The sequence below is a fragment of the Hypomesus nipponensis genome, chromosome 20 (assembly GCF_054491055.1).
Source record: "Hypomesus nipponensis isolate SF chromosome 20, ASM5449105v1, whole genome shotgun sequence".
NCBI classification, from domain to species: domain Eukaryota; kingdom Metazoa; phylum Chordata; class Actinopteri; order Osmeriformes; family Osmeridae; genus Hypomesus; species Hypomesus nipponensis.
The window spans coordinates 10987501-11012500 of record NC_140380.1 but is presented as its reverse complement, the minus strand read 5'-3'; the positions used below and the strand labels follow the sequence as shown (position 1 = coordinate 11012500).

Genomic DNA, 25000 nt, shown 5'->3' with positions numbered 1-25000 from the left:
CACACACACACATTCTCACACACACCCTCTCACACAAACACTCTCATCTCCACAAGAGTTGAGAGGAAGACACTTCAAGCTTGCTACATTGGTCAACCCAATGAAAGACACACGAGACACACACACTCTCACACACACACACACACACACACACACAGACACTCTCACACACAGACACACACTCTCACACTCTCTCACACACACTCAGAGCTGAGAGGAAGGCCCAGCTGTCTCTGGTGAGCGGTGGGTCCTGTGAGGACAGAGAGGTGTCAGCTGTGTGAGCAGACTCCCTGGGTCTGCTCCTCCTCTCCCTCCTCCTGGGCCTCCTCCTCCTCCCCCGCCTCCTCTCCCTCCTCCTGGGCCTCCTCCCCCTCCTTCTCTCCCTCTTCCTCCTCCCCCTCCTCCTCCTCCTCCTCCCCCTCCTCCTCCTGGCCATCAGACCGGATCCTCTCCATTACTGAGACACCCCACCTCCTAGCCCCCTCCTGCTTCTCCTCTGCCCCCCCCCCTAATGAGGACTTCACCTCTATTTCCTGTGTTTCTGAAGCGCCCACCCCTCCGTCGCTGCGCCCCGGGCCACAACACCCCGCAGGGTCACGTCTCCAATCTCCCGCTCCCTCTGTCATTAAACACAGAGTCTCCGGTCCAGCTTACCGCCTGGGCCTAAGGCGCAGGCGAGGTCAGAGGGGGGGGGAGCAGAGAGTTGTCTCGGCAACAGCGGTTGTGATGGTGTGATTTAAAAAGCTCCCTCTGGTTGGATTAAGGGGGTTGTCGAACTCATTCACAGTCCCCTCGCTTGAGATGGGAGGTCCAGGCGACAGCGAGATGGGGGTGGGTTTTTCTCTGTGAGGAGGAGGGAGGAGGAGGAGGGTGCAATTACCCCCGACCCTCTCCCATCCAGCCACTCTCCTACGCTTCTTAATATAACTTTGATGGGCTGCTCTCCAAAGTAGACGGGACTCACTAATCAGAATTGATTGCCGCCACTTAGGAAAAGCTCAGCTTGGCTCCGCATCTTCGAAATAGGACTCTTCCACCACGGAGCCCAGGAGAAATTATTTAAATAATGAGATGCGGAGAGCGGAAAAAAAGAAAGAAAAGGAGGAATAAGAGGACGAGGGGGAGAGAGATAGAGGGAGAGGGAGGGAGGGAGAGAGGGAGAGAGATAGAGGGAGAGGGAGAGAGAGGGAGGGAGAGAGGGAGGGAGGGAGGGAGGGAGGGAGGGAGGGAGGGAGGGAGGGAGGGAGGGAGGGAGGGAGGGAGGGAGGGAGGGAGGGAGGGAGGGAGGGAGGGAGGGAGAGAGAGAGAGAGAGAGAGGGAGAGAGAGAGAGAGAGAGGGAGGGAGAGGGAGAGAGATAGAGGGAGAGGGAGGGAGGGAGAGAGGGAGAGAGAGAGGGAGGGAGAGAGAGAGAGAGAGGGAGAGGGAGAGAGAGGGAGGGAGAGAGGGAGGGAGAGAGAGAGAGGGAGAGAGAGAGGGAGAGAGGGAGGGAGAGAGAGAGGGAGAGAGATAGAGGGAGAGGGAGGGAGGGAGAGAGGGAGAGAGAGAGAGAGAGGGAGGGAGGGAGAGAGGGAGAGAGAGAGAGGGAGAGAGGGAGGGAGAGGGAGGGAGAGAGAGGGAGAGGGAGGGAGGGAGGGAGGGAGGGAGGGAGGGAGGGAGGGAGGGAGGGAGGGAGGGAGGGAGAGAGGGAGAGAGAGAGAGGGAGGGAGGGAGAGAGGGAGAGAGAGAGAGGGAGAGAGAGAGAGGGAGAGGGAGGGAGGGAGGGAGAGAGGGAGAGGGAGGGAGGGAGAGAGGGAGAGAGAGAGAGGGAGGGAGGGAGAGAGGGAGAGAGAGAGAAGGAGGGATCTGAGAAACTGAAAGGATGGTAGGACCAGATAGTGTGAAAGAAAAGAGCTATTGCTGCCCTGGACGTTCTATCGCATCCATTCCCTCCTCTGTTTACTCTAAAAGGGAGTTTATTTATCCCTCGCCTCGCCCATCGTTTGTATTTACAGATAGCTCCGTAGCTGTGGAGATATTGCAGAGGACTGTGGAGCCAGTGTGTCTGTGGGCTCACAACCCTTCAGAGACCCCCCCCCCCCCTCCTCTACTGCACTGAACAGACCGTTGGCTCTTGGTGATAACATTGAAATAAGCAATGTATATTCAACACCCCTTTAGGGCAACTGTACACCCCCCATTTAAAATGGAGTTGTGAATGAAATAGAAAATGTATCTGTTAACGTTGGTTTGATGTTGGTAAATGAACGACACAACACAGCCTGCATTTTTTTAGATGGACTCTTAACAGTCCTTCTGTTAATGTCATGACTCAAGGCCTCCCAGTAGTGTCAACTAAACAGAACGTTCTCAAAACCCTCAGTGTACCATAAAACCAATTACTACGTTCTTGAATACTTTGATCAGATAGGAAGATGGCGAGCGACAAGATGAATACATGTTTTTTTTTTTTGTGTGTGGAAATGTTTTGTGGAATTCAAAAGAAACCACATGATGCTTCGGGCATTCACAATAAAATCCAAGGGCATTCAGTATTATGGTCTGGATCCTTGTCCGTTTCATCATCATCAAAAACGCTGGAGTCTCTGGCCTGAATATGGTGTTGTAAAAAATGTGTAGTAGTTTCAAGACAGCGCTACAGTATTCTATATCGACAGGAGAAGTTTGTGGTTGTGTTTGTGAGTCTTGAGGCGCAGAAATACAGTAACCCCCCTCTTTCTTTCTTGTACCCCATGCTGTGAGAGAGTAAGTGGAGATACACATAGCTTGGGAACTGTGTCAGAATTCCCCCATCCAAACACTATATATATTTTTTCTTTTAATTTCACCAACATTCTCCCGGTAGGCACACTTTTCCCAACAATTCCATTCGTCACATTTCCTTCAACTCTCAAGTTCTCTGAAAAAGGACAGCAACGAAATGAGAGACAGACGAATAAAATGAAAAGAGAAAAGAGAGATATAGGTCGTCCTTCTGACGGGAAATACCGCACCCTGCACGCTCTGACAGGACTGCAGAGGAGTGGTTTGTCTGCAGGGCTAGCAGTCTTGCCTTCTTGCCACTCCTCTCTATTATTCTGTCTGAGACGTACTGGTGTCCCGCCCCTTTGTGTGGTCCCGCCCCTCGCTGTGGTCCCGCCCCTCGCTGTGGTCCCGCCCCTCGCTGTGGCCCCGCCCCTCGCTGTGGCCCCGCCCCTCGCTGTGTGGACCAGGCTGCTTCCCCTTGTCTCATCGCTCTTGTGCCTCTCCTGGTTTTGTAGTTTTGCCTCTGCTGCTGAGAGATCACATCCCCTCTCTGTGATGTGGAGTCTGCAGTCTCGCCGGTGTCTCTCCTGTTCTTTATCTCAGCTGTAGATTTATTACCTGTTCTTCAGTCTTTATTTTCGGAAATCGAAAAGAAAAAAAAAAAAAGAAAAAAAAATCCATATGAATAAAATACAACCCTTTCTCCTTGATGGTGTGACTTGGTAGGGTGGTTTTCTAGTGAGCAGTCGTCCAGTCGGACGCCTCCAAAGCGGCAGGGGGCAGCAGGGGGTCAGCAGGGGGCAGCAGGGGGTCAGCAGGGGGTCAGCAGGGGGCAGCAGGGGGCAGCAGGGGGTCAGCAGGGCTGGCGTGCGTCGACACGCAGGTGTGTCTGTTCCCCCCCGTACCCAGTGGTGAGCTGGATGTTGGAGGCGACATCACAACGCCCTCCCTCCCCTCGGTCGCAGACACAACGCCCTCCCTCCCCTCGGTCGCAGACACAACGCCCTCCCTCCCCTCGGTCGCAGACACAACGCCCTCCCTCCCCTCGGTCGCACACAGACGCCCTCCTGGGGCATCGTGGGGTCAGGACGCCGGCCGCGGTCCTGGAACAACCGTGTGGCTGGAGAACAACACACCGTCTGACCCAGGGCCACTGTAACGGGGGGAGGGGGAGATAAGAACGATTCCAGGGGCCCTGGTCAGACGGGGGCCCTGGTCAGAGGGGGCCCTGGTCAGAAACCCTAGCGGCGCCTCTTGTCTCACCCGCTGTTTTGTTTTGAAGCTTCAGCAAGCTGTTTTTTCATTATAAAACCATGTGTGTCGTTACTGTCATCCATCTCTATAAAGCCATTTCTCTTGGTTATTAAGTGAAGGTAGCTGCCAGTATCTCTACGAAAGTCCATATCTGAAATTGGCACGTCAAGCAATAACAGACACGGTATAGGATAGTGTACTAATCCTGGTTGAGTCTTGTTCCATTTCCATCCATATTTTTTGTTCTTTTGTACATTTCTAAGTGACCCCTGACCTCCTTGCCTCTGACAGGATCTTCGCTCTGGCATTTCAGCATGTAGAACCTCAGGTGATCAACAGCCTTTACTAGAGAAGGTACTCGTAGAGAAGGTGCTGTACGTGGGCCAGGAGAGGGCTGCAGGTCTCCACACATGTTCCAGACAGTATGGGCATAATCAGCATTTTCATAACGCTTTAATCATTCTATTGGTTTCTCACTAGCAGCTCGTCTAAACAGATTAACAAAAAGCCCATCTGCCTCGCGACGTCGCTTATTTGTGTGCTTCAATCCAGCACATTCTTCCAATCAATAAATTCAATTAAATCATTAGTGTCTGGTCGGCCGTCACTGACAGAACTAACCCTGCTTTCAAGTCAGGCTCTCTAATTAGTCACACATTATCTGTGTGCCACATTAGGGAATGCTGAGGGATTGTAGTCCCAATGCGTTGCTAACAGAGCTACGGTTGTTAGCATTGAAAGTTTTGAGTAAGAGGAAAAATGAGTATGTTTTCTGACATACCTGATAGTGAGGTTGCCAATGAAAACTTAAGAAATAAATGACAGGTTAGACTGATGTTTCGTTGCTAAAGACGGTTTTCTCAGCGAGGTACAGGATTAGCATCTCGTGCCAGCACGCTAAGAATAACTTGTTTTCCTTTGAGCCAAACCTCTGCATGTTGTATTTATTTCTCGCTATGCTCTGGATTCGCACACTTGTTAGGTATTCCGCTGCTCCCTGGTTTGTTTGTAGCTCTTCCCAGATATGTTTATATGCAGACAAACCTGGCAAGTGGGATCAGAGAGATTAAGGATGAGCTGGCAGAGTAACAGGTTGTCTCTCTCTCTCTCTCTCTCTCTCTCTCTCTCTCTCTCTCTCTCTCTCTCTCTCTCTCTCTCTCTCTCTCTCTCTAACTCTCTCTCTCTCTCTCTCTCTCTCTCTCTCTCTCTGCATTCCTGGCACAACTGGGACCTGCCTGGTTGAAGAGGGGAAGTGAATAGAGATCAAGATTTGCCACAGGAAGGGCCACGTGGAAGTTGGAGTGGTTTCCAGAGAGGCAGGTGTCAGGGTGGAGTGGAGGGGGCCTGATATGGATCCACACCCTTGTTTAGTCTGAGGACTTCATCTTCACTGGTCAGGACACCTCCAGCCCTCGTTTAGTCTGAGGACTTCATCCTCACTGGCCAGGACACCTCCAGCACTCTGTTGTTTTGCTGGTGTTCCTCTCCACGGCCAGACCCTCTCCTGTTCTCCTTCATCCACTCCCTGCTTCTGCCCCTCTGGCGTTCAGGTAAAGAGAGCTAGGCTAGCCTGGCGTTCAGGTGAGGACAGCAGGGCTAGCCTGGCGGTCAGGTAAAGAGAGCTAGGCTAGCCTGGCGTTCAGGTAAAGAGAGCTAGGCTAGCCTGGCGTTCAGGTGAGGACAGCAGGGCTAGCCTGGCGGTCAGGTAAAGAGAGCTAGGCTAGCCTGGCGTTCAGGTAATGAGAGCTAGGCTAGCCTGGCGTTCAGGTAAAGAGAGCTAGGCTAGCCTGGCGTTCAGGTAAAGAGAGCTAGGCTAGCCTGGCGTTCAGGTAAAGAGAGCTAGGCTAGCCTGCCTAAAACCCAGAATGAATCAGGCACTTCTTCTGGCATCAGCACAGCACACACAGCAAAACACAAATATTAAACTAAGGTGACTGCGTCCAATCAGTTTTTTATGTATATATTTAAAGCTTGTTCTTCTCGGCTCCAAATGTGGCAGTGGGAGGGGGAAAAGGCCAGAGCAGCTCTAAATGTGTGCTGTCTGTCAAAGCAGGAGGTGTGGGGGGGGTGGGGGGGTGGGAGAGCTTTCATCTTAACCAGACGTTGGCATTCTCCATCACACTCGCCTGGCAAAGCAAAGCGCTAATGGACTCCTCATTATTCTGATGGGAAAGTGTGAAAGCAGGAGTGAGTGAAAGAGAGAGTGTGTGTGTGCGTGTGTCTCCCGCCCTTCCACCCACTCGTGCGCTAATTGGGAGAGAGACCCTGAACTAGTTGTGTGAACCTCAAAGTTAGGACTGGTGTTTGCTTGGCACCCCAAGACCCTGCTCAGTGGGGAGGGGGGAGGGAGGGGGGCAAGGTTGGCTGAAGATTAAACAAACCGGTCAGTCTTCTATGTCTCAGTTCTGCTGTCTTTCCAGACAGACACAAACACAGGCAAAGCGGCAAAGGCGTCATAATGCATTTACAAATATTCAGTCGGATACCTTTTACTCACTCCTCTTCCTCCGTCTCCTTCCAGCCCTGAAAGACGTCCGCTTCCAGCTGGTGAACTTCTCGGACAACGAGCTGCGCGTGTCCCTTTCCAACGTGTCCCTGTCGGACGAGGGCAGATATGTGTGCCAGCTGTACACAGACCCCCCCCAGGAGGCCTACGCTGACATCACTGTTCTGAGTAGGACCACGCACACACACACACACACAGACACACACACAAACACAGACAAGCAATGATGTCCGCTGAACACCAGTCCAGCTCTCTGGATCACTGCGTCATCTTAAGACACTAATAGGGTTCATAGGGAACATCCAGACATCAAACCACGCAGCACCTCTGCCCACATTCACCAAGAACTCGATGCAGATTACTGATTTGGCATGCTGAACGCCGTAACACACTGATCACGGTCTTCCAACCTGGCAACCCACCGCTCCCAGCTGGGTCTGGGCTAGGTAGAGCAGCTCTGCTGCTGAGGTAAAGGACACAGTGGAAATAAAACGCTGCCGCACACACGGGACTTTCATCAAGTAAGAGCGCGCAGTTAGGAATAATCATGACATTTTGTCAGGGAGCAAACGGCTCATGTTGAGTGATCGTCCGTGAGGGGTCCTTACTAAATCGCAAATTTCCCTGCAAGAGTCCACAAAATGGCAACAATTTTATGAGGTCTGTTAGTTGAAGAGATTTATTACACAGTGGATGAATAATTTAACACAAACACTCAAGCATTACATTCTACATTGCATGAAGGATATTAAGTTAAGAATGATTGTTGTTGTTTTGCTACGTCACGGCCAACTTACTTGGCTTTTATCGGTGTGCAGCCACTAAATCCAACACAGGCCACTAGTATAGTATAAATATGTCAAAGTATAAATAATATATTTGCTGATGTACAACATACATACAGTATCTAAGGGTTTCTGACATGTTAAGAGGTTAAATTGGTGTCCTTCATTAATTAATTGGAAAGACATTGGAAGCAACAACTTGATGATGTTGTGGTTCACCCTGTAAGACGAGAACACCAGCTCAGACTGACTCGTCCCACCCCGTCAGGCTGAACGTGGTGGTTCCACAACCGGGCACGTAGAACCCACAACCCCCGGGGATGTTGCGTGGGTTTACAGGATTCCTTTCGTTCCGCCTGTCCGTTCCCTAAAAGGCACCCTGTTTCTCCCTGGACCAGTCCCCCCAGGCAACCCCATCATTGAGTCCAGGGAGGAGGTGGTGAGCGAGGGCAACGAGACTGAGATGACCTGCACCGCCATGGGCAGCAAGCCGGCCGCCACCATACGATGGATGAAGGGCGACAAGGAACTCCGAGGTAACCCTTCTCTTCCTCTGTCAGAGACAGATCTCCCTCTGTCCACCATCGCTCCTGTGGAGGGCTCCCCCCCACCCTTCACAGAGCGTTTTGCTTGAATTCGTTTTTGTGACTTTTCATTTCTATCTTTTTTTCTCGTCATTTTGTTGCATCTGCCGCTGTAGGTGTTGGTTGTCCAAGTATTTACGATCATCTCAATTTAAACACTGGTCATTAATATTTCAGTATAAGACTTCATTTAACATTTACTGTTCACATCTTTGTTTTGTTTTTCTTCTTCTTCGTTTCTTGACCCGCCTACGGTATAAAACATCCCTTGGCACCTCTCTCTCTCTCTCTCTCTCTATCTCTCTCTCTCTCCCTCTCTCCCTCCCCCTCGCCCTCCCTCTCTCTCTGTCTCAGTTCAGTTTATTTCAAAGGGGCTTTATTGGCATGAAAACAACAATTGTTCACATTGCCAAAGCAACGGTAGAATTACAGAAATATTCATCAATATAAATCATGGCCTTATATGTATATTCCATACACTCACATACAGAGAGACACACACGGCAGTTTAACATATACATACGTGTAATTACACCACACAGGTGTACAACTTGTATCCATGTTAAGTTGATATAATGTTGCCAAATAATCGGTAGAAATAAATCCATTAATAAGTAAATAGATACCCTCCCTCTCTCCCTCCGTCTCACTTTCTCCTTCCCTCTCTCTCTCTCTCTCTCTCTCTCTCTCTCTCTCTCTCTCCTTCCTCCTCTGTTCTCCTAAAGTCTCTCTCTCTCTCTCTCTTCCTCCTCTTCCTTTCCCTCAGCGCCGCGCTCCTTCTTAATTACCCCCACATCAGTGGCACCTTGTTCTAATTGGGTCAATCCCGCGGTTCTGGATTGATTCCATTAAAGTGACGGGGAGGCCTGGTGCCTTGTTGTCCCCTCTTGGCATCGTGACAGCTTTCATACCGCCTTCAAAGGAGCACAGCCATTAAGGCCACCCCCCCCCCAACACACCCTACCCACCCCCTCACACTGTCTCCAGCCTCTCCCAGCCGGCCTCACCCTCCCAGAATCCCCCCGCCAGCCTCACCCTCTGGACTTTACACCCCGAAAGAGGCTTTCATCTTCAGGCTACCACAGCTCTGGAAGACCACCAGTCTGGGAAGAACTGTGTTTGGAGCCAGAACACATGCAGCTGATTCCACGCTCAGCAGCATAGCGAGCTTAGGTCAGGAACGGTTCTGATGTTTTTCACCAAGTGTGGGTGTGGAATAGTTCATGTTTTTTCAGAAGCACTGTAAGAAGCTAGGATACGAGTCTTGTCGACCACTGGGACATAGCTTTAGTTGGTGAGGAGACAGATTGGGTTTTGAATTCAACCTCAGAAAGAGTTTTTGTGCATGTATCTCGACGTGTACGGAAGCCCTTGTCCTCGCTCACGTATGCAAACACACTTTACCCACACCTGATTTATTGAGCTTTAGAAGCGATGTCCTCTCAGAGTCTCTCTTCATAAGTGGGTGTTTTATATCTGGTTGAAAGCAGTATTGAATCTTGAATCATGTTCAACGTCCATGTTGAGTCTTCTAATTACCATAATAATGTAATGAATGGCATTGTTGAGCTGTAGCTTGACTGACAGAACGTGGAGGCGTTTGAACGGAGACAGGAACTGAGGAAACGCAAGTTCCAGCCTCCTCTACCAGAACAGTCCTGGAAACTCGCTGGGGCCAAATAAAAGCTGCCTCTGGTTTCTTGCCTCTCAGATCTACTTCTAATTAGATGTCCTCATCATTTCACCTGGCTTCCTTTAGGAATAATCAGGCTTTGAAAATACCATTTAAAGGTTACAACCGTTCTGGGGGCAGATGTATACCCAGTCAGAGCCACACTCATCATTCCATCTATTCTCTCTGAGTTTGCGGCTCTCTCTCTCCTCTCTCGCTCTCTGAATCTGAGCTCCTTCTATGCTGTCTCTATCTCTCCCTCTCTCTATGGTCTGTCTCTCTCCTTCATATTACTAGTCCGGTCCTCTGGTTAATATTTCATCCTCTGATATAATATTTCTTGCCGTTAAAGTTAGGAATGAAATGTGACAGGCTGAAAGGCTGGCGCGTGTGTGAGCGCTGGTGACTCCCCTCTCTTCCTGTGATCTGAGAGACACAGACAGCAGTGTGATTGGCTCATCTGACCGGCAAGGGCAAGAACCGTCATTAGCCTAAAGTCTCGAAAGAAAACTCTGGGGTGATTTCAATTATCCTGCCCGGCTGCAGAGCCTGACGGCATAGGCTGACGAATTAAAATAAAGAACTTTTCTTTAGTTTTACAGGCAGGATAGCAGTCGAAGGGATAATGTCTGAGACTGAAGCCTTGTGTCCACTCTTGATCTCGTTCACTGAGAGCAAGAGGGAGAGAATGACAATTAAGGGTTTGAAATCGAGAGTGGAGAGGAGGAGAGAGAGGGGAGGGGAAGGGATGAGAGAGAGAGAGACAGAGAGAAGAGATAGGAGAGAGAGGTGGGGTGGGGAGGAGAGAGAGAGAGAGAGAGAGAGAGAGAGAGAGAGAGAGAGAGAGAGAGAGAGAGAGTAAATGGTTGAGGACAGGGGAGGAGGACTAAGTGCAGCCATCGACAGCTTCTTGTAGTTTCTTTTGAACTTGAAATCTGGAGTCACATTTGGACTACCAGAGAGGCAATTAACTTGTCGTTAACGTAATTACAGTAGACTGGAATAGTTACCACTCCAAAACGACTACATTATACTGAGCTACATTTAAATGGCCGACTTAATCTGAAGAAGAATGTCATGGTTGGAAAATCCTAATATCATTTGTACAGTATATTGGTTTGCATAGACTTTCTTCAGAAAGTAAGATAGTGGAATAAAACAGTTGTTTCACCTCCTGAGCAGGTGTATGTCACCTGGAGAAAGAGACAGAAATCCCTTAAGACTTGAGCAGCACATTAACCACACAGCTAGTTTGGAAGATATTAAATTATGTTTAAAAACATTTTTCCCAGTTTAGTTCACATCATTGTGAGTTATTCCCCACAGACTTCAAGTAGTGAAGTGGTTGTCTCACCACGTTAGTCTTAGCTTGAACAATGGGACAGCTGTCAAAGTTGTGTGCAAAGAAATCCTTGTTAGAGGGTTTGTAGAGGTTTGGTGGTCGTATGAATCTTCTGTATTTTGTGTGTTTTTTTCCCCACAAACTCCCATCAGGTTTTTAAAAATATTTTATTTTGAGTATGTCAAATAAGAATTCATACCATCTCTTAGTCTTCCTTCTCTGAACCTTTTGTTTGCATTTTCCACAGATGTTTCCTTTTACAGGTGATGAATAATCCCTTTCCTGTGCCTGGCTCTCAGCTTGTCAAACACTGACACACACCTGTTTATCACAAAAGCCACATCTCAATATCTTACTGGGCGACAGCTGTCACCAAGCTGCTGCTCTCTCTCTCTCTCTCTCTCTCTCTCTCTCCCTCTCCCTCTCCCTCTCCCTCTCTCCCTCTCTCTCTCTCTCTCTCTCTCTCTCTCTCTCTCTCTCTCTCTCTCTCTCTCTGTCTCTCTGTCTCTGTCTCTCTGTCTCTGTCTCTCTGTCTCTCTGTCTCTGTCACCACGCTGGCAGAGTAGGAGTGTGTGAAGCACCAGGGTGAGGAGGGGGGAGGGGGGGGGGGGGGGGGGGGTTAGACACCTGAGGAACTATGAGTTAGCTCACTGCTGGGAGAGTGATGGGAGCTTCCATCATCTCATCTCCCAGTCTGTCAGCAGTCCTGAGAGCACACACACCTGCTGCTCTGTGTATGCCACCTCTCTCTCTCTCTCTCTCTCTCTCTCTCTCTCTCTCTCTCTCTCTCTCTCTCTCTCTCTCTCTCTCTCTCTCTCTCTCTCTCTCTGTCTCTCTCTGTCTCTCTCTCTGTCTCTCTCCCTCTGTCTCTCTCTGTCTCTGTCTCTCTCTCTTTCTCTCTCTCTCTGTCTCTCTCCCTCTCTCTCTCTCTCTCTCTGTCTCTGTCTCTCTCTCTCTGTCTCTCTCTCTGTCTCTCTCTGTCTCTCTGTCTCTCTGTCTCTCTCTGTCTTTCTTTCTCTCTCTCTGTCTTTCTATCTCTCTGCTCTCTCTTTCTCTCTCTTTCTCTGTCTCTCTCTCTCTCTCTCTTCCTCTTTCCCTTCTTCTTTCCCTTTCTTTCTCATCCCCCTCTCCCTCCGCCCACTTTACATCGATGGAGCACCCTTCGTCTCCGTCCAGTTCTGTTCTATTTGCTTTTATTGACATGAAATACCATGTTGCTAAAAGATTGTTATAAAATGGAACAATAAGGAGAGACGGAAAAAAAAATCAATAACAACACCCTCTCCCTCCCTCCCTCCCTCCCTCCCTCCCTCCCACCCTCCCTCCCACCCTCCTCTCTCCCTCCCACCCACCCACCCTCCCTCCCACCCTCCCTCCCACCCTCCTCCCTCCCTCCCTCCCTCCCTCCCTCCCTCCCTCCCTCCCTCCCTCCCTCCCTCCCTCCCTCCCTCCCTCCCTCCCACCCTCCTCCCTCCCTCCCTCCCTCCCTCCCTCCCTCCCTCCTCCCTCCCCCCTCCCTCCCTCCCACCCTCCCTCCCTCCCTCCCTCCCTCCCCACTACAAATGTACCTTGACCCCCTTCATGTCTGTGGTTGTGGTGAAGAACAGCCACCTTCATTATGCGAGAGCCCGTTTCCTGTGTCGTGTTTTGGGATCGTAACTCATCAGTGGGGAAATAGGTCGTTTGTTTTCTCTCGCCTGCCGATACTAGGTGAGCCAGGGAACCCACAACCAAGGACAGGCGCCGCCCAGGAAGCGCAAACAAACCGCCCCCTCAAGCCTCGGCCAATCACACGTGCCCACGTTTAAGGCCTTTTCAGCCGACTCACCTTCGTTGACCGTTTGTAGGGCGTCGCTTTTGAACATCCTGCTAGTTCACCTCGGAGACGCGCTCCCTTCAGAAACACGCGGCTGCGTTCAAATGCGTTCACTCTCTAATCACGCTAATTCCTAGGGAAACAACGCTGCGCCAACATGTTTCTGTGTGTTCCTTTCTTTCTCATGATTTAAACGGAGCGTTATCCATCCTTTTGCACGTGGGCGCAAAATATTGAACCACAGAGAAAAAAGCAATTTCTGAAGGATGTTTGCTGAAGAACAGTTGATTGCTTCAAGTCCTTCAGAGAGACATGTCCCAGAGCCGTTTTCTTCCTGTGAATATGGAGGCCTCTAGTTTGAAAAGCTGAATGTTTGCAATTGTCTCCCACAGGCAAGTCCACAGTAGAGAACGCCTTCTATAAGATGTTCACCGTGACGAGCAGACTGACCTTCGCCGTATCCAAGGAGGACGATGGCGTTCCGGTGGTGTGTATCGTGGATCATCCAGCCGTGAAAGATTACCAGGCCCAGAAGTACCTGGAGGTGCAGTGTGAGTACCGTCGTCTCATGAAGAGAAAACACTTTCAAAACAAATTCATTAGCTTGAAAAGAAAGCCATTTCTGTTCCTGGAGGGTATTTCCCCCATTCACTTACAATAACCTCTATTGGTTTTAGCTAAATTTGTAGAGGTTCGAACATCTTAATACAGACATAACTTTAGACATCTTAGTAGATCCAAGCTGACTCTTTCTAGACTCCATGCCTTGGGTAAAACAACAGTGATACCGCTGTGGCTTGCTGCCCAGGTGAAGGATCGATGTTTGATAGCTGAGTGCATGGGTTGGTCTAAGAGACTTCCCTGCGCAACAGAAAACATTGCGGGGATATTAAAGAAGCCAGTAGTATTGATGGGGCAGGCAAGGCAAACAGTTCCACCTCAGCGCTCTGCTGGTTCTCCCTCAGGGTCATGAGTTCAGCTGCCCCCAGGACTGATGAACCATCCCTAGTCAGAAGGCATTCGAGACTTGGCAAGATAATAAAGCTAATAATTCTGTTATCATAACGGTAATGGCTGTCTCTCGTACCAGATGCCTCTCCCTCCTTCCCTCCTTCCCTCCTTCCCTCCTTCCCTCCTTCCCTCCTTCCCTCCTTCCCTCCCTCCCTCCCTCCCTCCCTCCCTCTCTTCTTTGAAACGTCAGAAGCTGTTGCTGTCATCAAAACCCACACACACACTAAAGCACAACATGTACAAAACACTCACAAAATGCAACACACACACACACTCACGCACAACATGTACAAAACACTCACAACATGCAACAAACACACACGCTAACCACCGTTGTCCTTGACACCGTGGATAAGAAGACCGGAGAAGGGAGTGATGAGATGTTGTGTAGCTTTGCTGTTGAAGCCAAGCCAAACAGCCGGGCAAAACTGTTCGTGCCTGTCCGACTGCGACGAGGTTAAGCTGTAGGGTTGAAAAAGCTTTGATGAATCCATGTGTTTAGTATTGTTCCATTTTTTTAGCCTAAGGATAACGTGTCCCATCGACGTTAGCTCTGTCGGGGGACAAAGCTGCCTAACGTAGTCCTTTTGATGTGGTCGTTTTTGGAACTGTTCCTGTATTTGCATCATCGTGCATCATCAGCTGTTCCGTAGTACCGAGGGGCAGAGATTAATATCTCTCAAAGGAGCTCTAAAGGACACTAAAGGACAAGTCTTTTAATCTGGCGCGCCAGTGAATTTAGCAAGGTCAGGCTAGTTAATCATGTTATTGAACACCCTGTTCTAGGACCAATACCAAGGCTGTCTTGACTACCGTAGCCGGTGCTGGCTAGGCTTGATGCTGCAAACATTCTGTACAGGAGCAATAAAAGCAGTAGTGAGTATCATAATGTTGATAACTATCGTATTAGCTTAACACGCGGTGCTACATAATGGGTGGTACTTTTCCCTTTGGTCCCTATCAACCCAACCTCTGTTGCCCAGGCCTTTACTGTTATTTTCCTTAATGAAAGGAAAATAACCCGGAGCTCAATCTTTCCTCACCCTCTCTCTCTCTCTCTCTCTTCTCCTCCTTCTCCTATCTCTGTTCTCTCCCTCCCCGTGCTCTCATTAGCAGGGTCTACAACACAGAGGTTCCTCTTTCTTGTGCGTGCGGCAGATCGTCCGTGTGTGAGCCGGGGCAGACGAAGAGAGCACAGGGGGGCCTTATTAGTGTTTACTCGCTAGACGGAACCGTCAAAGGAAAAGACCCGAAAATGATTTACGGTCTTTTATGCTTGGACGTTTCCCTAACCGACCTGAACTTCATGGCTGCCTTACAAAAGCGTCTTCCAGACGGATCCACATCGTGGTTTGTTAGCCAGCAAAGGTTTTTGTTGTTGTTATATTTCCTCGAACTTATATGCATAAATGCAACAAGGATTGCTGTTTATTTTATTTATTTCGTTCTGGAAATGTGTTAATTTAGCTCAGGTAACCTGCGAAAGAATCCCTTTAACAGTGCCATCTTAAAACAACGAAAAGAACGTCAAATAAACATTTCTCTAGAGCCCCCTTGAACATTCCCACCGCCATAAGATCAGTCTGTCAAATCAGGCTGAAGTTCTAAGAAAGGAAACCCTAACCACAAACCACACAACAATCCCTCTGACAAAGACAAGATGTCACAAGCATGCTCATTTCACGCCGAATGTTGTAAACGTCTGTGGGAAATCCACTCACCGGCTTGGCTGGTGTAGCGTTACCTTGAGGGCCTGGCAGAGAGGAGCACCACTCTCTCCCAGGCTGTCCATCACGCCAGGACATCGCCAGCGCTCCAGCCTGTCTGCTACAGCCAGACTTCCTGGGGTGTCCGCTCATTTTAATGGATGAGCCAAAGGTTGATGCTGACATACTGTAAAGGTCAGGGCTGGTGCTTGGCCAGAGCGATGGATTCTTGACAAACTCCCTGCTCATGTTGGGAAGGTGGCTAACTGGATGAAGGGGCTTGTAGCGTGATCCACTTCTAGCGAGCGGTGGATCGCTGTGGGTGAAGCCAACTGCTCTGGTTGCATTTTCTTTTGCATTATTCGACAGTTAAAATTTCATTTGAACCTTTATGTGTGCGTGAAAAGTTTGCTGACTTGGTAACTCATCCCTAAGTTTGTAAACTATCTAACTACTGACTTTCAGTCAACAGTGCAAACGTTGTTAACCTGAAGTGTTTTCAGTTTTATGGGAAGTGTTTTTGAAGCTCACCCAAGCTGAAGGAAAGAAGAGGGAACAGCAGTTTACCCCTCACATGAATCTTCTACTCCGATTGACCTTCCGACTGTTCTCATACTTATTTAACGTATAACTTCAATCTTCCAAATGTTGCATAGCTAAGTAGCACCAAAAACTCTGTGATTATTGTAGCATCAGAAGATTTTGGACTAGTTCTGAGGTTGTAGACAAGGTCCTCGATTACATTTATGATATATTTCTTTTATTTTTTTACAGTCTTGTGGTATCAGTAAGTTCAACTTGATTTAAAAGTCTGTCAATACCACCCAGTGGAGCTGAATTCAAAACCAGGTTTAGACTTAAATAACCAAATAGAAACACTCTTATTTTGGTGTTCATTTAACTTAACTAAAGAACACAAGAATACTGCCTTGAGCCAAAACAGCAGTTTTGAATGTAGTTTGAGTTTGTATGTGTGGGCAAACATCAATTATTTGTTGTTGTTTTGTCGTAAACAAAGTCCTTCTCTGTCTCTGCAGACAAGCCGGAGGTGAAGATTGTGGTGGAGTTTCCAACAGGACTCACCAGGGAAGGAGAGAATCTGGAGTTGACATGCCAGGCCAAAGGAAAACCACAGTAAGACTCTCTCACACACACCCTCTCCAACACCACACACACACACGACACTCACACACAACACAGACGTGCACACGCACCACACTAACATTCACACGCACACACACACACACATACTTTCCACTTGTGAGACACCTGTTTTAGGCAATTATCAACCCACCGTAGAAAGTCAAACCAGGAACCCCATTCCCTCACGCTGTCGCAAGTCCACTCGTGTGTGTGTGGGTGTGAATATTTATGACTACAGTTCCTTGGTACATTTATTTTTCATCCTGCGACCAAAGGGGGAACTTGTCTTGGCACGTTTCTGCAGCGTGTCATTAGCATGTTCCAAGTGCAGCTCGGTGATGCTATGGAATGCTAATGCAGTGGGGTGAAACCTCACTAAGTAGGAAGATCGGGCCTGGATCTTTAGAGAGCGACGGCGGTGATGGTGGTTAGGACTTTACCAGTGAACAAAATCCCTGTGATTTTACTTTCAAGCGTCTTCTCTTCTTCAGACATGTTTCATTTGAACAAAAACTTAAAACCTTTCCCCACTGATAGACTATAGCGCCTTGCAGAAGTATTCACACGCTTTTAAATAATTCACTTAGTAGTTAGGAGCGGAGATGGATTTAGATGAATTCTTGTGGAGACGCGTTGAAATGCAAAGTAACGCTAGACAGGAGGAGAGACAGACAGCTAAGAAAGATCTGAGAGTCGGCTCACACTGAAGGGGCGCACATTGATTTCATTGTAGTTATGATTTTAATACTTGAGAATGTGAAAGGGATATGTATGCACTACCCTAACCCCTTTTCATGAAATTATTATAATACTATTATACCATTATTATAATTTCTAGTTAAAAAGAATCTTCCAAATGGAGCATTGTGAGTTGACAGGTAGGACAAATCTATTTAAGACATTTTGAAAGGAGACCGTAAGGTTGAAAAAGGTGAACTGTTTGAAAGAGAAGTACTTTTTGAAAAGCACTGTATTCACTTGCCATTCTCCAACAGCACCTTCAAACACCACCCCCTACACACAAACACACACACACATTCCTTCTCGCCACACACTTCACACACACCAGCTTGCCAACTACCCACACCTGTTCACACACACACACACACCTGTTCACACACACACACACACAACTGTTCACACACACACACACACCTGTTCACACACACACACACCCACATCAACCCTTCACAGATCCCTCTCACACAAACCTCCTTCCTCCCTAGCTCTCACCCTTATTCATTTAATAAAGATGAAAATACAATCAATACAGTGAGCAGAGAATTGGAAGTCATTTCCATTAGAGCTTGTGTGAGTTCTGCAGTCATTACTGGCAGACAGTGAGGCACTGGTGCAGTGTGTGGACATCTGTATTCCATCCACTCCTCCCTCCTCTCCCCTTCTTCTCCTCTCTCCCCCTTATCTCTCTCCCTTTCTCCCCCCTCCTCTCACACTCACTCACTCACCTCCCCCTTATCTCTCTGTCTCTCTGTCTCTTTGTGTTTCTCTCTCTCTCTCTCCCTCTCGTGTGCTTTCCCCTCATCTCATCTTCAAATAACCATTTTTTTTCTGGGTCATTTCTCTCCCTCCATCTTAGGAGTGTGCTTGTGGGTGTTTAACCTCAGATCTGACTCAGATGTTTGTCACTGTGTGGGCATCTCTCCCTCTCCAACCTCCCAGTTGGTTTTGTTATTTTATTCGTCTTTTTTTTCCACCCCGCCACAAAGGCGGAAGATCAACTGTTACCCAGCTCAAACTGCTCTTTAGTTTTTGTTTTATTTTTGAGGCTTCGTTGCTTTCCCCCCCGACCCTCTGTTTCATTCCCTTTCCCCTGCGTGGCTCCAGCCTTTTCAAACGGAGGGGAAACACGTTAAAGCACCAGCACACAAACCCAACAAGGGAAGCTCTGCCGTTGGCCTGGGGGAAACGGCGTCGGCGCTGGCGCGGCCATTGAAAGCCAGGCGAGCAGAACCGAGTTAAGAGGCGCTTTGTTTTGGTTTATTTTCTCTTTTTCCCTCCACTTCCTCTCAGCGGCAGGGCTTGTCTCAGAGCTCCCGCTCGCAGACACAGGATCTGCGTGGAAGGAAGAGACAAAGGCTGTTAGAGAAGGAAAGGTCAGGAGGCCAGCGGCAGTGAAAAGAAGCAAACACACACACACACAGATACACACAGACACACACAGATACACACACACACAGATACACACACACACAGATACACACACACACACACCAAGGTTTCGATCCCTGAGCATCCTTTCAGAAGCACAGAGAGACAGAACGTGGCAGAGAGCGTTGGGCTCCACGTGTGACCCACCTGTCCTCCCGTCCTCTCCCCCAGACCCCAGAAGGTGAACTGGGTCAAGGTGGAGGATGACGTGCCCACCCACGCCGTCATCACAGGAACAGACCTGTTCATCGAAAACCTCAACAAGTCCTACAACGGCACCTATCGCTGTGTGGCCTCCAACTCTGTGGGAGAGTCCTACGACGACTACGTCCTCTATGTCTATGGTACGTGCCTGCTGTACACCTCTCTCTCACTCTCCCCTTCTCTCTCTCTCTCACTCTCCCCTTCTCTCTCTCTCTCTCTCTCTCTCTCTCTCTCTCTCTCTCTCTCTCTCTCTCTCTCTCTCTCTCTCTCTCTCTCCCCCCTCTCTCCCTCTCTCTCTCTCTGTCTCTTTCTGTCTCTCTTTCTCCCCCCTCTCTCTCCCCCCTCTCTCTCCCTTCTCTCTCTCCCCCTCTCTCTCTATCTCTCCCTCTCTTTCCCTCCCCGTTTCACTTTTCGGGGGTCACCCCCCCCCCACCTCTTTTCTATCTCCCTTTTAATGGATTTGCCTTTTTGCTTCCTATCAGTGCCTATTCTCTCTCTCCCTCTCTCTCTCTCCCTCTCTCTCTGTAGTTCTCTCTCTCTCTCCCTCTCTCTCTGTAGTTCTCTCTCTAGTCTCTCTCCCCACTAATCCCCTTCCCCCCCAGGGTTATCTGGACATGGCTCGATACCATTGATTTCAATGACATTTCCTCCCCTGCAGGACGTTACTGTTTAATCTAGACATTTTCCTCTCCGGAATTATCCTCGCTCATATCGCTTACTGAGCCTAAGCTTGTAGGAGAGTTATTTGTTGCTATATTCAGAGGGCCTTAATGTACTGAGAGGGGCTCTTTCATATGACAATAAGGACTGGGAGCCTTGTGGTCGCTGACGTTGCTTTATACATGTTATTTTGTAGATCAGCGGAGGGTGAAACGCTGGTGCTAATGTCAGCCCTCTGAACAGCAGGTCACACAGGGTAGAAGAGTGACACGGTGTGTGTTTGTGCTGTGAAGCATGGACACACACTCCCAGAGAGAAGGAACCCAGAGAGAAGGGTTTTAATAGCACCTTTTGGTACAAAACAAACATTAACGAAAACTGAGTTACGTCGGCGTGTTTCTGTTCTCCCGGGGTCTCTTCCTCTAGCCCTCCTGGCACATGTGTTTGGTCTCTTCTATCCTACGGCCAGTCTTTGTAGCACAAAAACCATGTCAGCCCCTGTTTGTCCCCTTTTGTACTCACCAGACGTGAGGTAGATGAGGAACAGGTGTGCCTCGTTGAGGCTTTGCTCCTCTAACGAGGCCAACGGGCTGAAAAGGCCCCCTCGTCGTTGTTTTTCTTCACACACTTTCCAATGACATCAACATAGAACAACCTGTCATTTCTTGGGATGATCTTAAGTTTGAACTAAGAGATGGCAGGTGTTGAGGGCTTTGGTTACGCAAAATTCAAATGAACAAATAGACAAAAGCCACAGTTTATTCTGTAGAGGCGTTCTATTGAAAGCCTCAATATCAGCCTCTTCCTCGACCTCTATCTCTCCTCCCTCCTTCTCCTCCTCCTCTCCCTCCCCCTCCTCCTCTCCCTCCCCCTCCTCCTCTCCCTCTCCCTCCTTCTCCTCCTCCTCTCCCTCCCCCTCCTCCTCTCCCTCCCCCTCCTCTTCTCCCTCTCCCTCCTTCTCCTCCTCCTCTCCCTCCTTCTCCTCTTCTCCCTCCCTCCCCCTCCTCTCCCTCCCTCCCCCTCCTCTCCCTCCCTCCCCCTCCTCCTCCCTCCTCCTCCTCCTTCCTTTCTTCTACACACAGCGTGACAGATGTGTTATGTTCAGCACGTGAGCACAGTTCCCTCCAGTCCTCCGCGTCTGTGAAGGCTCTCCTATGCTCTGTGAAGGCTCTCCTATGCTCTGTGAAGGCTCTCCTATGCTCTGTGAAGGCTCTCCTATGCTCTGTGAAGGCTCTCCTATGCTCTGTGAAGGCTCTCCTATGCTCTGTGAAGGCTCTCCTATGCTCTGTGTTGCTCAGCTGTAATCCAGCAGCAAATCATGTCCCACATTAGACTTGCTAATGCTGCCGTCCAGTCTGGGCAGCAGCCTGAGCAGCCCACGCCTAATCTACTGTCTTTTACCTCTGGGACACACACACACAGAGAGGCACACACTGACGAAGAAACACACACTTTACCTAAGCATGAGCTTTTAGCAGACCCCCCCCCTCCTCCTCTTCCCTACACACACACACACACACACAAGCTTTCAGCTCCAAAGACAGGCAGTGGTGACATCTACGTGTTCTGCACTGTTATAATTATTCTCCTTCAAATTAACGCTCTGACATCTTCTTATTACAAACGCAGAAGCTTTGACATATCCAGGAACATCAGTAAGAGCTACACACCGTCTCACACACACACACGCACACACACACACACACACACACATACACACCGTCTCACACACACACACGCACACTCACACATTCATAAATAGTGCCTGTGTCATTATTAAAATGTGTGCCACTTTCTCGTACAAAGGTACTGCCGAAGAAATGACAAGTGACAAAAGTTACAGCTTCAAATGGATTTTTAGTTTTCCAACTTATCGTATATTTCAATGTACTACAGCATCTGCTAGTAATATTACTCGGAGATCATGTAATAAAAGCAGACTCCTGGGTTGTTTCTGTAAACGCTGTTCACTCGCAGTGTTATGTTCGCTGATGGGAACCTGACTGCAAAGGTGCAGTGGTTAAACCAGGAGGAAATGACAATAGAAAATCCATTTAGGCTATTATCATTTCACCAGGCAAACTTGCGGCTCAGATATCCTCCAGGTTGGAAGAGTCTTCAAAAAAGAAAAGAAAACACACATACTCCAGATTTCATTCTCTTCTCCTCCTCCTCCATCATTTATATTGAGCCCACCCACAATCTCCCATCTAAACCCATTACGGGCCCACATATAGTACCTTGGGGCTGTGCCTGAACAAAAGAGTCCTGAGGACCCCCCTCGGTGGACAGCAGAACAGATGTAGCAGGCAGGCTCCATGCCTCCTAATACGGTTGTTTCCTGAGCATTGTGAGGCTAAGTGATGGAGAGAGAGCAGCCAGGCTGGCGGACACTAACCAGGTTAAGAGAGGACGGATGGTGTTCGGCGCTTCCCTGCTCTCCCTGCTCTCCCAGCTAGGAAGAGGAAACGTCAGGGCCTTCCAACCCTGCAGTCGTAGGAGATTTACCACAGAGCGCTTTAACCTGTTTACGACCCGGCTGCTAACCTAATAACGAAGGCCTCCCTCACTCCTTCAGCGGTCTCTGCCCTTATTGCGGAGCGCTCGTTTGGGCTGGCCTGTCGCCGCAGCTTCTCCTGCCGCTCAGTAACACACCTCCTCCACGCTCCACGCCGTGTCTTTAAGGAGGCAGACTTGATATCTCGCCGTCTGTTCCCTCTGCATGCCTTGTTGGATCCACCAGAAGACGGGCCTCGGTCGGCGTGCCGACACGGTCGGCGTGACGACACAGCGGTGCGGGGGGGGGGGGGGTTACCTGTGTGCGATGATTGGATGCCCGCGTAGCTTCGACGACCCGGAGATGAAAACACAGCGCACACACACTGGGTGAATGAAGCGTTGGCTCTGAGAAGTGAGGTGTGTGTGTGTGGGGGCTGTGTTTGTCCCTCAGACATATGTTTACTGTCCGGGCGGTGTGGTGTCCTGTTGCAGCCTGAAGCGCCCTCCCCTCCCTTCCTCCCCTCCTCCCCTCCCCCACTCCCCCCCTTCCCCCCTCCCTCCCTCCCCCACTCCACCCATCATGGAGGCTCCAGGGAGCCTGTCCTAGATCTGCAGTCACAGCTGGTTAGAAATCCCTGCCCCATGCTTTTGAAAATGACACACACAGGAACAGGGTTTGGGGTTCTGCTGAGAACACACAGGTGGTGGTGTGGTGGAGCCTCTCTCTCTGTTGATGGTTAAATAACGAGGTCGTCGTGAGCGAGCAGCGAGGGCTGGACTGAGGGGCCTCCACGTGGCCGCTCTTCCCACAGTCCTCCAGCCGTGTCTGCCTGCCTGCCTGCCTGTCTGTCTGGTGAACACTGTTCAGAGCTGGTGCAGGGACGGTCGCCATCGCGACCTTCCGATGTTTCCGACGGCGTCCTTGTCTGCGTGCGAGGGGACGTGTCGCGGTCAGCAGGTGCTTTGTGTTGGCGAGCGGCGGTGGTCATTAGCGTTGCCGTAGAGATCTCTGTTGCTTTATCCCCACATTCCCCCCCCCCTCTCCTCGGTCTGATTGGGAAACGAGAGCACATCAGTCTGGCTTGTGGCGCCATGCAGCTGGCAGATTTGAGGGAGGGGGGGGTTTTGAACCACAGTAAACGGGTCTGCAACAGGAGGGGGAGCGAAGATGGCTCCCCCCCCCCCCCTCCTGTTGTTCATTAGCTTTTAATTGGAGTCGACCACCCCTACCCCTCTCTTTGGCAGTGAGAGATGTGTACTTTAGTTTTTGTTGTCATGGCGAATCTCAGTCCACCATTACGCCCTCTGCTTTTCTCTCTTGAATTCTTCCTGCAAGCAAAAGGAAGGAAGGATTGTCTGATAAACAGGCTTACCTTTGTTTCTGTCTCCGGGCTTGTATTGACGTTCCGCCTGTCGCTGTCGGCTTGCGTGTTTGAACGATGTGTGTGTTTTCATTTACCAGCCCCTCCAATTAGATCCTGCCCTGAGCTGTGGCTGAGGAAGTCTGGCGTTCAGATCCATGCTTGTTTGGATTCTACGTCGAGCACAAGAAGTCCCGAGAAATAAAACGTTATATTACGACGATTATAGGGATTCAATTTAACCGATCACATTTAACACCTCATCCCTTCTGCTTGCACACACACACACACACACACACACAGGCATGGAACACCTTAGTGCAGACAGTGGTGTGTGTGTGTGTGTGTGTGTGTGTGTGTACTTCGTAAGACAGGTCCCGCCACACACGGAGGTCCAAGGAAATGAGAAGGAGAGATGTGGAAGGGAGACGAACTCCCACGTTTGAAAGTCAATAACCTTCAGCGAGCTCAGACGCAGAGAGCTCAGACGCAGCTAGGATGCACCCTGCCTTCCTGCATTTTCAGACGAACGTCTGTAAACTCCCAGCTCGTTGGGTGGTAGATTGAGGAAACCAAACCAAGGATGGAACTTTCTATCACTGCCAAGTTTTTAATGAGCTATTGACACCGATGATCCCAAACATCTGCTGGGTCCTCACAGTTTATTACGGGATAAAACCAATTAAGTAGCGAAGGGTTCGTCTGCTCTCCAACACGTGTGAAACTCATCACAGCTAGCCGGCCAACTCCCCTCCAGCTCCCTCCCTCCAGCTCCTTCCCTCCAGCTCCCTCCCTCCAGCTCCCTCCCTCCAGCTCCCTCCCTCCCCAGTCTCTCACACTAGCTTTACTCCCCAACTTCTGAGTTTACAAGACTAGATGATGTTCTTGGTCAAGAGCGAAACATTTATATCTTCCATCCGAGAGCGTTTGAATACAGATTTGAACCACGAGCCTGTCCTGTGAGTGTCTGTCTGTCTCTCAGCTCTGTGGTTTCTGAGTTACATAGCACACTTTCTATTCAACGAGGTGTTCAAATGTGAAAATGAGAAGGGGGGAAAAAACATCCTCAATCAAGAGTGTTTTTACGTGTTTGGAATACAGAGTCTCTCCCCTCTGTAGACTTGGTTAGACCAGTGCCAGGCTTTCAAATGTTCTCAAACAAAACAGACTGACCCGTGGATTGGACCAGTGTTCCTCCCCTTAGTACCCTTCACCCCTGGCAAAGGTAATCAACGTTCGCGAAAAACCCAGCGGTGAAAGCTTCTACTCTGTCGACACACGGCGTGTAAATCACCCAGACTTTAGGACAGGTAACAACTTAGCTGTGACAACCCACCATCCATAAAGCTTCTTTATGGACACACCAAACGTACAAATCCTCTCCCATCGCCCGCCGTCCTGTCCTGTCCTCCAGCCCCCCCCTCGAGGAGATAGACGGGGCTGAACACCCCCTCTCCTCTGCAGGGGGGCCTTGACCAGCGGACAGGGAAGGGGCCCATGGAAGCTTCACAACACAGCCAGGGGCTTTTGTGTTTAGAAACAAGG

At 49.6% G+C, this 25000-nt stretch overlaps 1 protein-coding gene across 4 annotated transcripts in view; it reads left to right on the top strand.

The window, feature by feature from the left end:
- The window catches only part of cadm1a (cell adhesion molecule 1a), a 212177-nt gene that overhangs the window by 162507 nt on the left and 24670 nt on the right, over positions 1 to 25000 (top strand). For all 4 annotated transcript variants that reach the window (XM_084684117.1, XM_084684116.1, XM_084684114.1 and 1 more), the window contains 5 exons: positions 6519 to 6671; positions 7687 to 7824; positions 13095 to 13253; positions 16457 to 16553; positions 18903 to 19075. In XM_084684117.1, the coding sequence (XP_084540243.1) occupies positions 6519 to 6671; positions 7687 to 7824; positions 13095 to 13253; positions 16457 to 16553; positions 18903 to 19075 (720 nt within the window). The remainder of the gene's footprint in view (positions 1 to 6518; positions 6672 to 7686; positions 7825 to 13094; positions 13254 to 16456; positions 16554 to 18902; positions 19076 to 25000) is intronic.